Raw genomic sequence first — 14723 nt, 5'->3', positions numbered from 1 at the left:
GTTTATAAAAAATAGGTTTGCTTTTACCAAAACAACCAAAAGTCCATTTCTACCAGGTCTGTGGCAACTTCTTTAGCCTTTTTGTCTGTAACTTCCTTGGATGATATTTGTGCAGCTGCAACTTGGGATAATCTTCATACCTTTATTGCTCTTTACAAATTGGATCTGGGCTCTGGGGGAAGAGTTGCCTTTGGCTCAGCTGTGCTCAGGAATATCCTTCTGCAGAGTACTCCTGGGATTTAGGTAGCTGGTTACTCTCTCCCAACAGTTGAGGAATGAATGAAAATAACATCAGATAAAAAAAAAGTTACGTACTCACCATAATGTTTCATCTGTCGTATCCATTTTTATACTTCCTCAACTTCCCTCCCACAACCCCCTCCATTGTTTTCCTGCTGGAGAGATGGAGGGATATTGGAGGAACAGCTGTTCCTTTGAGTCCCAGATTCCGCTATTAGCTGATTTTCTACTACTCTGTGTTTCTTTGGGCAGCAAACAAGATCTGAGGTGTGTAAGATGACTAGGGCATTATGAGTAAAGGGAAGAGCTCAAGAGTTTGTGTTCTACAATCTGGAAGATGCGGCTGAGTTGGATTCAAGGATCAGATCTGAACCCAACAGTTACGGAAGAGTGAAAATGGACAACACAGATGGGAAGTTATGGTGAGTACATAACTTTTTTATTTTATATAAATGTATGTTTGCCAGTGTATTAAGTGATAATTCAATAAAGGTGTTAAAAAAAGGTAGACTTGCTTTTTTGGCTTTTGATTTGCCCTACTTTAGGTAGTCTGTGAGCAACTTGTGTATAATGTTTAATCTGAATTATAAGGGGCTCTGCATAGTAACTCACTTGGTGTGTTAATTGGCAGCTTAATCCAGCAACTTAAACAACCATTGTTTTGCACATGTCATTTTGTATTCCGTTAAGTCTTGGTAAAATATTTTCACACCATTGGCTTAAGCACCAATACAAATGTATTCTTGTCTTCACATCAGTGCACTATCAGAGGATAATACACCGTGATATTAAGCCTTCTAACCTGTTGGTTGGAGAAGATGGGCATGTCAAGATTGCTGACTTTGGAGTGAGTAACCAGTTTGAAGGCACCGATGCCCTCCTGACAAACACTGTTGGCACCCCAGCATTTATGGCTCCCGAGACTCTCTCAGAAACCAGAAAGAATTTTTCTGGAAAGGTATGTCTGAATCACTGTTTCTTTTTTCTTGTTTTACCTTTATGTTAAAAAGTAAACAGAGGTAATCCAGAAAGCGTGAGTTAGGTCTGGTATCCTACCTGTGATGCAGAGGTGACAGGACTAACAGGAAACAGAGTACAAAGGATTAGTCCAGATAAAATCACTTTACCTAGAAGGTCTAGGAGACTGTCTGTCTGATACCATCCCTGTGGGAGGAATAAAGATGCCTTGTTGAAGTTTCAAGTAGTTTATTTAGTTAAGTAGGTAGATAGACGAGTGTTCTTGTTGTAATACATTTCATTATATTCAGCAGGTCAGTTATTTAAAGGCAGTTACAGACAATGGTGGGAGGGCCGAGGGTAGCTAATTGGAGAAAAATGTGGGAGATGGAAAAACAAGGAAGCAATCCCAAAGCTTAAAGGTTAGTCCTTTATTTGAATATTCCTGCAAGACCCATGAAGGTTTAACAGCTCAGCAGCATGTGGAACCTCATTCTTAATTAAAATGTTTTTATTTTTATTTTTAACAAGCAGAACATGACAATACACAATGAGCTACCATTACAGAACTATAATTAAGAAAACATTTTTACCCGAGCTTCATCAAGTCCATCTAATAGAGTGATTTGTAGGGTGTTTTACAGTTTGATTGTTGAAAATGCCTGCTTTTACGAGGCTATCACTAGACATTATTAAGATGTTTTGTATCACATGTAATATGAGAGGTCTTTTTGGGTCTGCCACCCCTTGAAGCAAATTATGAATGTTTTATTACAGAACTTTTTCCAGTCTGACTCGCTGTTACCAGTGCTAGTGTCACATATAATATGAGAGGCTGTGCACACTTTTACAGGGCTCATATCACCTGAAGGCCTAATCTTCTCTTTTTTGGCAAAAAGGATTACCATGCCTGCTTATAAGAGGCTCAAGTGCATAATTAATATGACCAGTTCCCATTCTTTTTCCTGATGAAGACAGACGTTATTATGTGTAGGGGAAGTTAGTCACTTAGAGCCACACTAGATGAATCCCAGTGTTTGAACAATACATGCATCCATATAAATAGCTTACAGTCAAAACACGTCACAGTGCTTATTTTTACAGAGCTCATGGATGTGTACAAGTAGGAGGAAAAATGTAAGTAAATTCTGAGACCCTCAGGACTTTACTCTGTATAGGCTTGTTGTACCGATGGAATAAAAAAATCTACCAAGTGGTAAATTGCAAAACCTGTAATAAAAATAAGTATCTCAGATCAACTCTGAGCGTAGACAGTCTGTGTCTGAGTTGTAAAGAATACAGCAGTGTGGAGTAGGGGCCTGGAGTAACAATTTTCACTATATTGTAAATTACATAAATTTTGTTAATAGCAGGTCACGTGGCTAGAATATCTATATCGGGTTGCTGTGGGATATCCACAGTAAAATGGATACAGTCCTTGGTTTCAGAGTGTGGTATGTATCAAGCCTCTTCCTGGGTATAGCAGTTACTGAGGGTTCTTCTATTCAGATTCTTCCACTCTTCAGGTTCTTTCCAGGTGATAAAGGCAGGACTGTTTTATTCATATTCTTCCTCTCTTCAGGTTCCAGGTGGTGAAGTCAGTGCAAAAGAAGGCTAGATGTTCTGTGGCTGGCTAGTTAAAGCGCTGGAAAATGTTAAAATAGTATTATAAATATATCCAGTTAAAGTAGTAGTTAGTAATCCTTCATAAGTAATTCAGAATCCTCCATAGGTCTTATTCCAAGATAAAGATCATGTGAGAGAACACCTTTAAAATTGTATATGTGAGAGGAACACTACTGGGGACAGCAGTAATCACAAGGCACCCTGTCTCTGTGAGACAGAGACCCTCTTAAGTTCTGTCATTCACTCTCCTTTTACCAGTGTCGCACCAGTTCTGCTTTAGCTCCAAAGATGCTGTCAGTCTGCATTTCTTAGGATAACAGTGAATGGATTATTTATTGCTTATTGCATTGCTTTTGAAGTCTGCATGTTTACTTTACTTTGTTGTTTATTTCCTTTGTTAACCAGAAAGGAAAGGTCCCTTTAACAGTGGCATCCCAGAGAGAAAAGCTCCACAGATAGTATTCAACTTACAGATATGCGTAGTTATATAAGTAGCCATTTAGTTTTTACATATTCTGAGGCAATTAACTTGGAGTGAAGTTGTCCTTGTTAGTATTAGTGTAGTGTGAGATGACGTTGGGGGAAACTTAAAGGTAGAGCATAACAGTACATCAGGATTGAGAAGGTTATGAGTGAATGAAAAACAAGAAATGAGAGTAAGATGACTTTCAAGATGGCTGCACACTGAGTAACAGCTTAATTCTAGGTCTCCCAGTGTGAAAACAGAAACTAGCAGAGAAGACCAGTAGACTTGTGTTTATGAGTAAATTTCAGTAACTGGCTAGTAAGTGTACTGCCTGGATGCCAGGAAAAAAGAAATACAGAGGACCTGAAAAAAATCAACTACAAAAAAGTGAGGAAGGAACACTGACTGGGGAAAGTTCTGCAGCTGTTCAGCAAAAAGCAGTGCAACCACCAGACATGAATTACAGTAACCTGCAGGAAGATATAAGACAACTTCTCACAGACATGGTTAAAATAAACAAAATGCTGATGGAGTATATCAACACAAACAACAAAAGGCTGGAAAAAATGAAAGAAGCTTTCAACAAATATTCATATGAGGTGAGTTGCAAAAATCAGAGGTCAAAATGAAGAAAAGGCTGGCTGAATATGAGACTGCTCAGGAAGAGATGTTTCAAAAAATAATAGAAGTAGAGGACAGAGCATGTAGGGAAAACCTGTGATTTTCAGCTATACGAGAGAGCTGGAAGAAACAGAGAGCATTAATTTTATGAAAGTACAAATAAGCAACTAGATTAATACTCCACAGCAGGAATTGTTAGCTGAAAGAGCACATCGTGTGTATGCTCCAGACCTGGCTATAAGAAAGCAACCTAGACCTTTAATAGTAAAGATGCAGCAGAAGAAGTTGATTCTGACAAAACTGTGGCAGAAGGACAAAGTACTAAAAGTGGGAGACAGCAGATTTTTTGTGGAGAATAATTACTCATAGTGCACTAGGCAGAAAAGCAAATTTATTCCACTATTCAAGGAATGTCGAGATGCAGGTGTGAGATTCAAACTGCTGTACCCAGCTGTCTTCATAGTATTATTCCCTAGAGGGACAACATCATTTTTGATTAAATAGATGGTAAGGAAAAAGTACAAAAGTTTGTCCAACAAAAAGTGAGCTGTAGAACAGAAAGAGATTCTCCTTTTCATTCTTCTGGTAATAAAGACCGCAGAGAAACTTTTCCCAATGTTTCAATGGAAAATGTTAAAGTGAAGGAAGGGAGCATGAGAGTTGACTAGAAGAATTGAGAGTACATTGGAAATGAAGCAGTGACAGGATTTAGGAAATGGAGATGCATAGTAATAAAACCAGTAACTTAATGTGGGATCACAATGCAGTAATATGTGTGAAATATGACAGAACAAGAAAATTTGGAAATATTGGACTTTTTCAGAATTTGTTGGACTTGTGGGAGAGTTTAATGCATATGCCCTAATTCAAGTAATTAATGTTCAAAAATGCTTTGGGGAGGGGAAGAGGAAGGAGAAAGGTAACTGTAAGTAAAGACATTTTTTTTTACTAGTACTATTTTTGTGGTGTATGGTTTTCTTTGCTTGCTATAAAGTAATTTTTTCAGATGTTCTTCGTTCCACATTGCTGCAGTCCTTACTATTGGGTGTAGTCCGCTGTCCAGTCGGCCCGAATACCAGAGTATAAGGCTGACGTCGGTCAGGGCGCATTAGACTGACGTCAGTACGTCAGGGTACTAATGCGCATGACCGACGTCATATCCTCAGTCTTTTTTGCCGCATGGTCCGATGCAGAAGCAGTTTTGCGAGTGCAGGTTGGCGTTCTGAAATATTTCCGAAGCCGGAGTTTCAGACCGAATCAGAGTTGGCTAAGTACCCCGTTGGGGAACATTTTGGTTTTTTCTTGCCTCAGTATTTAACCGGATGTCAGAAAAAGTGAATAACTGTATTTCTTGTGGGAAACAGATACCTCATAGGGATTACCATACCTTGTGTATACCTTGTTTAGGGCCTGAGCACGACGTTGTTGGATGCCGCTCTTGTGCTAGGTTTAACAAGCGCACTATTAAGAGGCGGTTAGACTGTGCCAGGTTAGTGTTTGGGAAGCGTTGCAATTATAAAATGCCGTCGGATGCTCCGGCCGCTTCGTCAAGAAGCGCAAGGACAAAACAGCGAAGCCTAGGGTTGATGAACCGGCAGTCCCGGACGTCGGTTCTTTAGAAACTCAGTGGAGCCAGAGGTTTTGCCAGGAGTTTCTTTGGAGTCTCAGGCAGAGACTTTACTGTTACAGGATGTGCCTTCTCAGGAGGTAGGCCAGGCTGAGGGGGCTTCTCAGGTAACTGTTCTTCCCTCTCTTCCCAAGGTAGTTAGAGCCTCTCCTTCTGTTGCCAAAACTTCTTTGAGAGGTAGGCCAAGTTCAGCTTCAGTGGGGGCTTCTCCTAGCATTTCAGGTTCTGTGCCTAAGAAACATATGCTTAAAATGGCAGAAGATTTGATTACTATGATTAGAGGTTCTATGCCCCCTCCTGATAAGAGGCCTAGGGTGGAACCGGAGTTTGATAGTTTTGAACAGTGTTCAGAGGCTTCTGAGTCTTCTGGAAGATTTGCAGGAGTATCCTCCTTATTCTGATTCTGATGTGGATGATTCCACTCCTACAGCTTCTCCTCCTGAGGATTTCTCATTTTCAGAGACTCTGCATTCCATGAGGGAGCACTTTAAATGGGAAGGTCAGGATTACTCTGATTCCAGGAAAAGGCTTAGGGAATTCTTGTTTTTGCCTCAGCATAGGCCCTTAGCTATACCTCCTGTGTTGAATGTGGTGGAAGATGTTTTTGCAGAGGCTTCCCTGAACCCTGATTCTTTGCCTCCTGCTCCTGTTAAACCTGATAGGTACTATAGGGTGCCTGAAGCTCATAAGTATCTTTTTAAGAGTCCTAGGGCAGACCCGGAAACTGTTTCTCAGGGACCTAAAGGTGTTAAGGCCTCTGTGGTTAAAAACCCTGTTCCCACTGATAAAGAGGCAAGGGCTTTGGATAGATGGGGAAACAAAGTGTATACTTCTTCCACTTTAGCCATGAGGGCGTTGAATTGTCAGTTTCACATGCTTAAATATCAAAATTATCTCCTTTCACAACTGAAATCTAAGGTGGATGCTTTGGCGGAAGGTATTGAGTGTAAAGAGTTGCTGGATTTAGTTCATGTGTCTGAACAAGTGGGTAAGCATTCCTTGCATATCCTGCTTATGATTCCCAGTCTAGGGGTAGGTCTAGACGTGGTAGGGGCAGAGCTCAAGGTTCTTTTAGGCCTAGAACAGGGAGTTCACCTGCTCAGACTTCTGGTGAGGGCAGGGGTCAGTCCTTTCGTAAACAGACCCAATGACCTGCCTTTTCAGCTGCCAGTAGATTCTCGTCTGGCAGCTCCTTTGGGAGGAAGACTGTCTCTTTTCAAGGAAAATTGGGATTTAATTACTCAAGACAGATGGGTGTTGGATATCATTCACCACGGTTACAGGTTTTATTTCCATACTTTGCCCCCTTTCAAAGGCATGCCAGACGTTCCTCCTCCACAAAGAAAAGAGGCTCTCAAGCAAATTTCTCAGTTACTCCAAATAGGGGCCATTCAGCCAGTCCCTGTATCAGAAAGGGGCCTAGGATTTTATTCTCGCCTGTTCCTAGTACCAAAGAAGGGGAACACGTGGAGACCAATTTTGGATTTATCTATCCTCAACACTTATCTGGACATTCCCAAGTTCAAGATGTTGACGTTACAACAGCTTTTACCTCTGCTGGGCAAAGATCACTGGATGGTAACTTTAGATCTCAAGGAAGCTTACCTTCATGTGCCTATAAGACTAAGTTGCAGGAAGTATCTGCGTTTTCGAGCTGGAAATTCTCATTATCAGTTCTCTGCATTGCCCTTTGGCTTATCTACTGCCCAGAGTATTCACAAAGGTTCTGGCTCCAGTGATAGCTTACTTCAGGCTAAAAGGAATTCAAATCTATCCTTACTTGGACGACTGCCTGATTCTGGCTCAAGAAAAGGAAGACCTTCTACAGCATCTGGAATATGTTATAGCAGTGCTAAGATGCCTAGGGTATTCTGTGAACGAAATAAAGTCCAGTCTAGTACCCTCTCAAGACATGTGCTTTCTGGGTGTGAGACTGAATACAGCAGCCCAGATGGCCTTTTAACCCCGGACAAACAAAAGAGTCTATCCCTTTACTTCCATCAACTATCTCATCAGTCCGTGCTGACTGCAAGGACAGTCCTTCAAGCATTAGGGTTCATGGCATCTTGTATTCTGGTGCTTCCCAATGCCAAACTGCATATGAGGAAGCTACAATGGTATCTCAAAATGTATGGACACAGCACTGCCAGGATTTGGACACTGTCATTCAAATAATACCTTGCCTTACAAATGAATTCTTGTGGTGGGCTCAGGAATGTCACCTAAACAAGGGACTCTCTGTGACCCGGCCAGAGGCGAGTCAGATTTTAACGACAGATGCCTCGGACATTGCTTGGGAGCTCATCTAAATGGAAAGTGGATACAAGACAAGTGGCCTGCCAGACTACAGCATCTACATATCAACATGAAGGAGATGTTAGCAGTCCAGTTTGCATTAATGGCTTTCAAGGAGTTACTTCTTCCAGGGCAGGTGTTGATTCTAACAGACAACACAACTGTCATGTGGTACATCAACAAGCAAGGGGGAACCCATTCTTATCCTCTATGCAGGCAAGCAATGATTTTATGGGAGACTGCGCTAAGCTTGCAACTAACTCTTCAGGCAAGGTTTCTGCCGGGAGCACAGAACTCCTTAGCAGATGTGTTAAGCAGACAAATCATGGATCCCCACGAGTGGAAACTGGATCTTCATGTATTTCAGAAATTGACAGTGTCATGGGGAACTCCAGACATAGATCTGTTCGCTTCTCCACTAAACCACCAGCTGCCAAAGTTTTGCACAAAGGGGTTTCATCACACAGCTTGGAAAGTGGATGCTCTGTCTTTCAGTTGGAAAAACCTTCATGTGTATGCCTTTCCACCTCTGCCTCTTCTTCCAAAGGTGCTATTAAAAGTCAGACAAGACAAGCCAAGGATGATTTTGATAGCTCCAGATTGGCCTCGGCAACACTGGTACCCACTACTAAGGAGTCTGGTAAGGAAGCCTCCATGGCCTTTACCTTTGATTCCTCATCTGTTATCTCAGAAGGACGGTCATCTGCTCAATGTCAAGCTTCACTCTCTTCATCTAACAGCCTGGCATATTCTGTGTTGAAACACAGCAGGTCTCAACTTCCTCAACAAGTTTTAAATGTGATTATGGAAGCTAGAAGACCTAGTACAAGGAAAGTGTACGCAGAAAAATGGAAGAGATTTTTATTTTGGAGTACAGCAAAGAATTTGGAGATTTCTGAGCCTAATTTGAGTGTGGCTCTTCAATATCTTACTGAGTTATTGGACAAAGGTTTGTCCTTCTCTTCCATTAAGATTCATGCTGCAGCAATTTCAGCTCACTATGATTGTGACCCACCATTGTTTTCGCATCCTTTGTTCAAGCAGTTTCTTAGAGGGGCAAAGAATATAAGACCCCACGTAGAGCTCCTACTCCTGCTTGGGATCTCAATTTTGTGTTGGAAAAACTTACTCTACAACCTTTTGAGCCTCGGCTACTGCTGAATTGAAATACTTGTCATGGAAGACTGCTTTTCTGTTGGCTATTACTTCTGCAAGAAGGGTGTCTGAGTTGCAGGCCCTTATGGCAGTAGAGCCCTTTTGATTTTCCATAAGGATAGGGTATCATTACGCACTAATGCTTCCTTTATGCCTAAGGTGGTTTCTAGTGTGGCTTTAAACCAAACTATTCATTTGCCTACTTTTTATGCAGACCCCCAAAATAAAGGGGAAAAGATTTTGCACACTTTAGATGTACACAGGCAATTGCGTTATTATTTAAGCAGGACTAAGGATTTTAGGCAGTCTCAGCAGTTGTTTGTTTCTTTTGCTTTGAGTTCAGGGCAAGCCTGTGTCAAAACAAACTATTTCTAGGTGGATTGGGTTTTGCATTGCATTTTGTTATTCCCATCATGGCAAGGAGATTCCAGCTGGGATTAGGCCTCATTCCACTAGGGCTACTGCCACTTCAACAGCATTTTTAAGGGGGGTGGCAACTAAGGATATTTTGGAGGCAGCTACTTGGAGTTCAGTGCATACTTTCTCTAAGCATTATCACCTTCCTATCTACTCTAAGTCTAGGGCTGGTTTTGCCACAGCTGCTTTGCAAGGCATGTTGTCAGCTCCTACTTCTTTATGATTTGCCAGCCTCCCTTACCTCTGCTTTGGGATTCTACCCAATAGTAAGGACTGCAGCAATGTGGAACGAAGAACATAGTACAGTTTTGTACCTACCATAAATGTAGATGTTCGAGGATCCACATTGCTGCAGTCCAATTTACCCTCCCTCCTTCCCCTCTGTGTTTAGGGGTGGTTGTGTAGGTGAGGTTATATGCTGATATTTTTGTATATATCCTTTTGTATATATTGTACATATGTTTGGTGCAGGTATTTTGGGCCTTGTCTTTTTAGGGTCTTCTGACATCTGGGGCAAGAAAAGACTGAGGATATGACGTCGGTCATGCGCATTAGTACCCTGACGTACTGACGTCAGTCTAATGCGCCCTGACCGACGTCAGCCTTATACTCTGGTATTCGGGCCGACTGGACAGCGGACTACACCCAATAGTAAGGACTGCAGCAATGTGGATCCTCGAACATCTACATTTATGGTAGGTACAAAACTGTACTTTATTTTTAAGTGTAATGGGGATTATAAGAAGGTGCTGCTGTTTTTTTTCTTTCTACATTCTCTCTTTCTTCTTGTTTGGTTTTAAGATATGTTGGCAATGCAATGAAAAAAAGCCTGGTTAAAAAGCATGATAAAAGAAAAACAATGTGCTTATTCTCATTCTTACATGGAGAAATGACTGGAGTAAGGACCTTAGAATGATTTAGTAAAAAGTTTTAAGAGTAAGCAAGTAAATGATAAAGAATATTGAATATTGTCAGGCTTTTTTCTACCAAAAACATGAATGCTCAGTAGCAATTCTGCAGCTGGTCTTCATGTTTCCATGGAAACAATCTGATCAAGCGGAACTGTCTGCCTGGTTCTTGTGTCTCAAAAACTGGTGGAGAATGACTGGCTGAAGAAAAAGTGTGAAGAGAAATTGTCTAGGACATAATGTTCTCCAAAAGCATTGGGGGGGGGGTTCCCAACTGGGAGAGCGATAAACAAAAGACAAACCCATTTAGCACTTAGTAAAAGCACAGGCAGCACCATGCATCTTAGCATGTTTAACCTTTCTTTTAGGTTAACTCAAGTCTGTGAGTGTGGCTGTCAGTTTGGGACTTTTGTTCCTATTAAGAGGGTAAAACTTCAGTATTTGAAGATGTACATAGATTTGTGTGTTAGTATTAAGTTAATAGATTTTAGGGGGGTATCGGGGATGTTTGATTTTTTTTTCAGGGTTTTCAATAAAACAAAAAATTTTGTAAGATGTGGCATAGGTTCAAATGGATATGACAAGAAACAACTGTATAAAAGTTCAGTAAGTCAAGCAGTGTATGCATGTAACACAAAAGCTGGAACTAGACATTTAACAAAAAATGTGTACATAAAAGGTGGTAATAATAACGTTTTAATGCAGTGATGCTTTCTATAATTTCTTTAAATGTCAACAGTCTCACAAATTAATACAAAAAAGAAAGAATAGTGAACTATATTAAACAGCGTAGAGTGCAAATGGTTATGTTACAGGAGACACACTTAGAAAAAAAATGAGCATATGAACTTGGTAAAGAAAGGTTTTCATGATGGTTATTCAGCAGACTACCTGGGACAAAGGAAAAGATGACAACTTGTATTCATTGCAAGAGGAGCTCCAATACTGATAGAAGTGGATAAAAAAAGACAATGGCAGATTTGTAGTGCTATGGGGCAACTGGCAAGGGAGGAGGAGTACACTGGCAGGTATTTATATTCCAGCTAAAACTGCTATAATAGAGCTTAAAAAACTTCTGAGAGAAATAATCAGTTTTTAGCAAGGAATATTACTTATAGGTGGGGACTGGAATGTGATTTGCAACAATGAAGATGTGTCTAGGGGCCCAGAAGGGAATGTATAACAAAGGAGGGTAGATTTGTGAACAAATTTATGATAATATTTGGCATGGAAGATAAGAATTCAGTAATAGGAGTTTGGAGTGAATTTAGATATTTCCCAAGATATAAAAACTGGGCTAGGCTAGACAGAATTTACATTTCACAGGAACATGTGCATTTAGTTGAAGGTCTTGATACATACCCAATAACTATTTCAGATCATGCTCCAATAATAACTAAAATAAAAACACAGGGTAATCAAATAAAAATGAGACAGTGGTGCTTTCCCACCTATCTGCTGAAAAGAGAGAATTTAAGGAATGGGTAGTGGAGATTATTCTGCAGCTATTAGATTAGAGAGAATAGAAATTTCTTCTGAAAATATAGCTAGGGAGTGGGATAAATTTAGGGTGGAGTTTAAAAATATGGTGGGAATAAAAGAAATGGAGCTATTGTTAAGAAGTAAGAAGAATTATTTAGAGGGACTGACAAATGTTAAGTATTGCAGAATAGGGGGAAATCTCACAGAAATAGAAATGGATGAACTGCAGAATGCTAAGCAGAAAATAGGGGATTACCTTGATAATATTCACGAGTTTAGAAAGATTGCTGTTAAACAACTATTTTTTTTTTATAATAACAGTAAAGCACAAAAAAGTTTAGCACAATGACTCAGGCAACAGAAGGTAGAAAGGGCTGTCTCCAGAGTTAGGGAGCCTATAACAAGGACGGTAACGAGATCTTGTAGAGGTATTAGAAATATTTTGGAAAATCTAGGAAAGTTTGTATAAAGCAGAGAAGTATGGAAATCAAGAAGAGGTACAAATGGAAATGTTTATGGAAGAATTAAATATGCCCAGGTTAGAGGTAAATGAGGCTCAATTACTAACAGGATAGGAGGAGATGAGATAAAAATTGTGATGTGTAATCAGTCTATCGGAAAGCCCACAGGAATAGATGGTATTCTTGTGGAAGTTTGGAAGCTAGGAGGGAAAAGAGTGATAAAGATCTGGAAGGTTTTGTTTAACAGTATTTTAAGAGGAGGAGAAATACTAACATCCTGGAAGAAAGCAGTGGTAGCTGTAATACCTAAACAGAGTAAAAAGCCATTAGATCCAGCTTCATACAGGCCCATTTCAATACTAAACCATGATTATAAAGTGTCCATGTCTATAATGGCTAAAAGAATGACAAAGGTAATGCCAACATTGTTAGCTATATCTCAATGTGGTTTTGGGGAGGAGAAGCAAATATTTTACAACATTAACAGAACACTGATGATCCAGAGGGAAGCAGAATGTAAGAAGATACCATTGTTATTAATGAGTTGTGATACAGAGGAAGCTTTTGACAGAGTAAGCTGGGACTTTATGAGCAGAGCAATGGAAGCATTTGCATTTCTTGAAAAACTTACAAGGTTGATTAGGAGGATATCTGAGGGGATTGGGGTGAAAATTAAAGTGGGTGGGTCCTCTCTCATAATTTTTGCTGGTGCAGAGGAACCAGGCAGGGGGGGTCCTCTTTCCCCTTTGTTATTTGTATTACATTTAGACCCACTGGCAAAGGAAATAAGAGACTCAGAAATCCAAGGATATAATTGGTATGGTAGTCTAGAAAAGCTGGCTCTATTTGCAGATTATATTATTTTATTCCTGACAAAAACAAGAAAGAGACATTACAGTGTTGTGGAACATTTTGAGACCGTTTGAAATCTTTTCAGGATACAAAATGAATGAAGGTAAAACAAAGGCAATCACTGTAAATTATGTACCCACACAAGAATTTGTTCAGCAATATCCATATTTATAGGGAAATGATAAAATGAAGTATTTAGGAGTATGGGTTTAAAATGCTTCTGGTATGGCAGCTAAGGATATGTGGGACGAGACTAATCAAAAGATAAAAACTGAAAACATGGAAGTTTTGTTATATGGATAGTAAGATACAAGCAGTCAAAATGTTTTTAGTCCCTTTAGTCTTATACACAGGTCAGGCATATTTTTATCAACCAGAGGAGAACTTGTGAATAGCAATTAATAAATAAACTGTGGGACTTTATCTGGGAGGGGAAGACGGCAAGAGACAAATGGGATAATCTGATTCTTCCAGTAGAACAGGGCGGATTGGGATTACCCAATTTCAGTGGGTATTTCAGAGCTACACAGTTAAGGCTCCTATACATAGCACAAGCAGAAAACTATAATTAAAAGTGGAAATGGGTGATGTTGAAACTGGGGGGGGGGGCCTCAAGAAACAAGGAGAGACTGGGATTTTTGGATGCAGGCCTTTAAGGAGAATAACAATAATCATACAGAAAGTTATATCCATAAAGTAGCAGAAAGTATTCTAAGAATTAAGCCAGCACAGGAGTGGAGAAAGGAGACTGTGTCGATAGGGATGACTGCAATTAGGGATATAGACAATGGGCATGAAAGCGGGGCTGGAATTTATTGGAGAAAACTGGCAAAGGAGCCAAGGTATTGGGAGCAAATAACTAAAGAGGGAAAGGTAATAGTATGGGAAGAGGCCAGGAATTTATTTATTTATTTTTATTTTACATTTGTTGACTGGGAAAGTCCGACTGGATGCATGCCCATTTTCAGCAGAGGCCAGAGGAGAAAAGCTCCACAGTTAAATTTTAAGCAAAATATAATTTGTAAATAGAAGCATTCCAATTTACATAGTACCAAACTAAACACTGACTAGTAACATAGCATTGAAGCTTAAGATTTAACATATTTACATAGACTACATCTTTTACAGTTTTAGGTTGAGGCATTATATAATGGTGAACATTGTTAGTAGGGGCTACATTTTTTTACTTTATACAGTTGAATTGTGAGCAAGTTAGCCACAGTAGGGAGTATAGTAACAAAGAGAGAGAAGATTAGACATAATAGGGAGTATATCAGCAGGAGAAGAAACAGACATGGGAAATTGGATAGCAGTTTAAGTAAGAAAAGCAGGAGGAGTAAGTAGCTTAAGTATAGAGTAAGAGTAGAGGTGTAAAGAGAAACGTGTAGTGGCTAGGTAACAGAGTGCCGTAGCAGTGACATATGGGTATTGACTAAGAGGTTAGAATTAGAGGTGGAACTGGAAGGAAGCTATTGAAGTTGCATTCTTTTGATGATGAAGCTGAAGCTGAAGTTGCATTCTTTTGATGATGAAGCTGAAGTCAGAGGGCAAGAGTAAGTGGAGAGGGTGGGGGGAGTCAGCCAGGTGGGAAACGTGCATATCCATGTGTGCTTTAG

The 14723-nt window shown here is 40.0% G+C and overlaps 1 protein-coding gene across 1 annotated transcript in view; it reads left to right on the top strand.

Moving 5' to 3' along the window:
• Positions 1 to 14723, top strand: part of CAMKK2 (calcium/calmodulin dependent protein kinase kinase 2) — a 1901640-nt gene that overhangs the window by 1350718 nt on the left and 536199 nt on the right. The window contains exon 10 of the mRNA XM_044068653.1: positions 999 to 1198. Within this exon, the coding sequence (XP_043924588.1) occupies positions 999 to 1198 (200 nt within the window). The remainder of the gene's footprint in view (positions 1 to 998; positions 1199 to 14723) is intronic.

The sequence above is a fragment of the Protopterus annectens genome, chromosome 4.part0, assembly GCF_019279795.1.
Source record: "Protopterus annectens isolate FY-2018-M chromosome 4.part0, PAN1.0, whole genome shotgun sequence".
In the NCBI taxonomy this organism is placed as follows: domain Eukaryota; kingdom Metazoa; phylum Chordata; order Ceratodontiformes; family Protopteridae; genus Protopterus; species Protopterus annectens.
The sequence above is the reverse complement of the archived record's forward strand: the minus strand, read 5'-3'. Positions and strand labels throughout refer to the sequence as shown.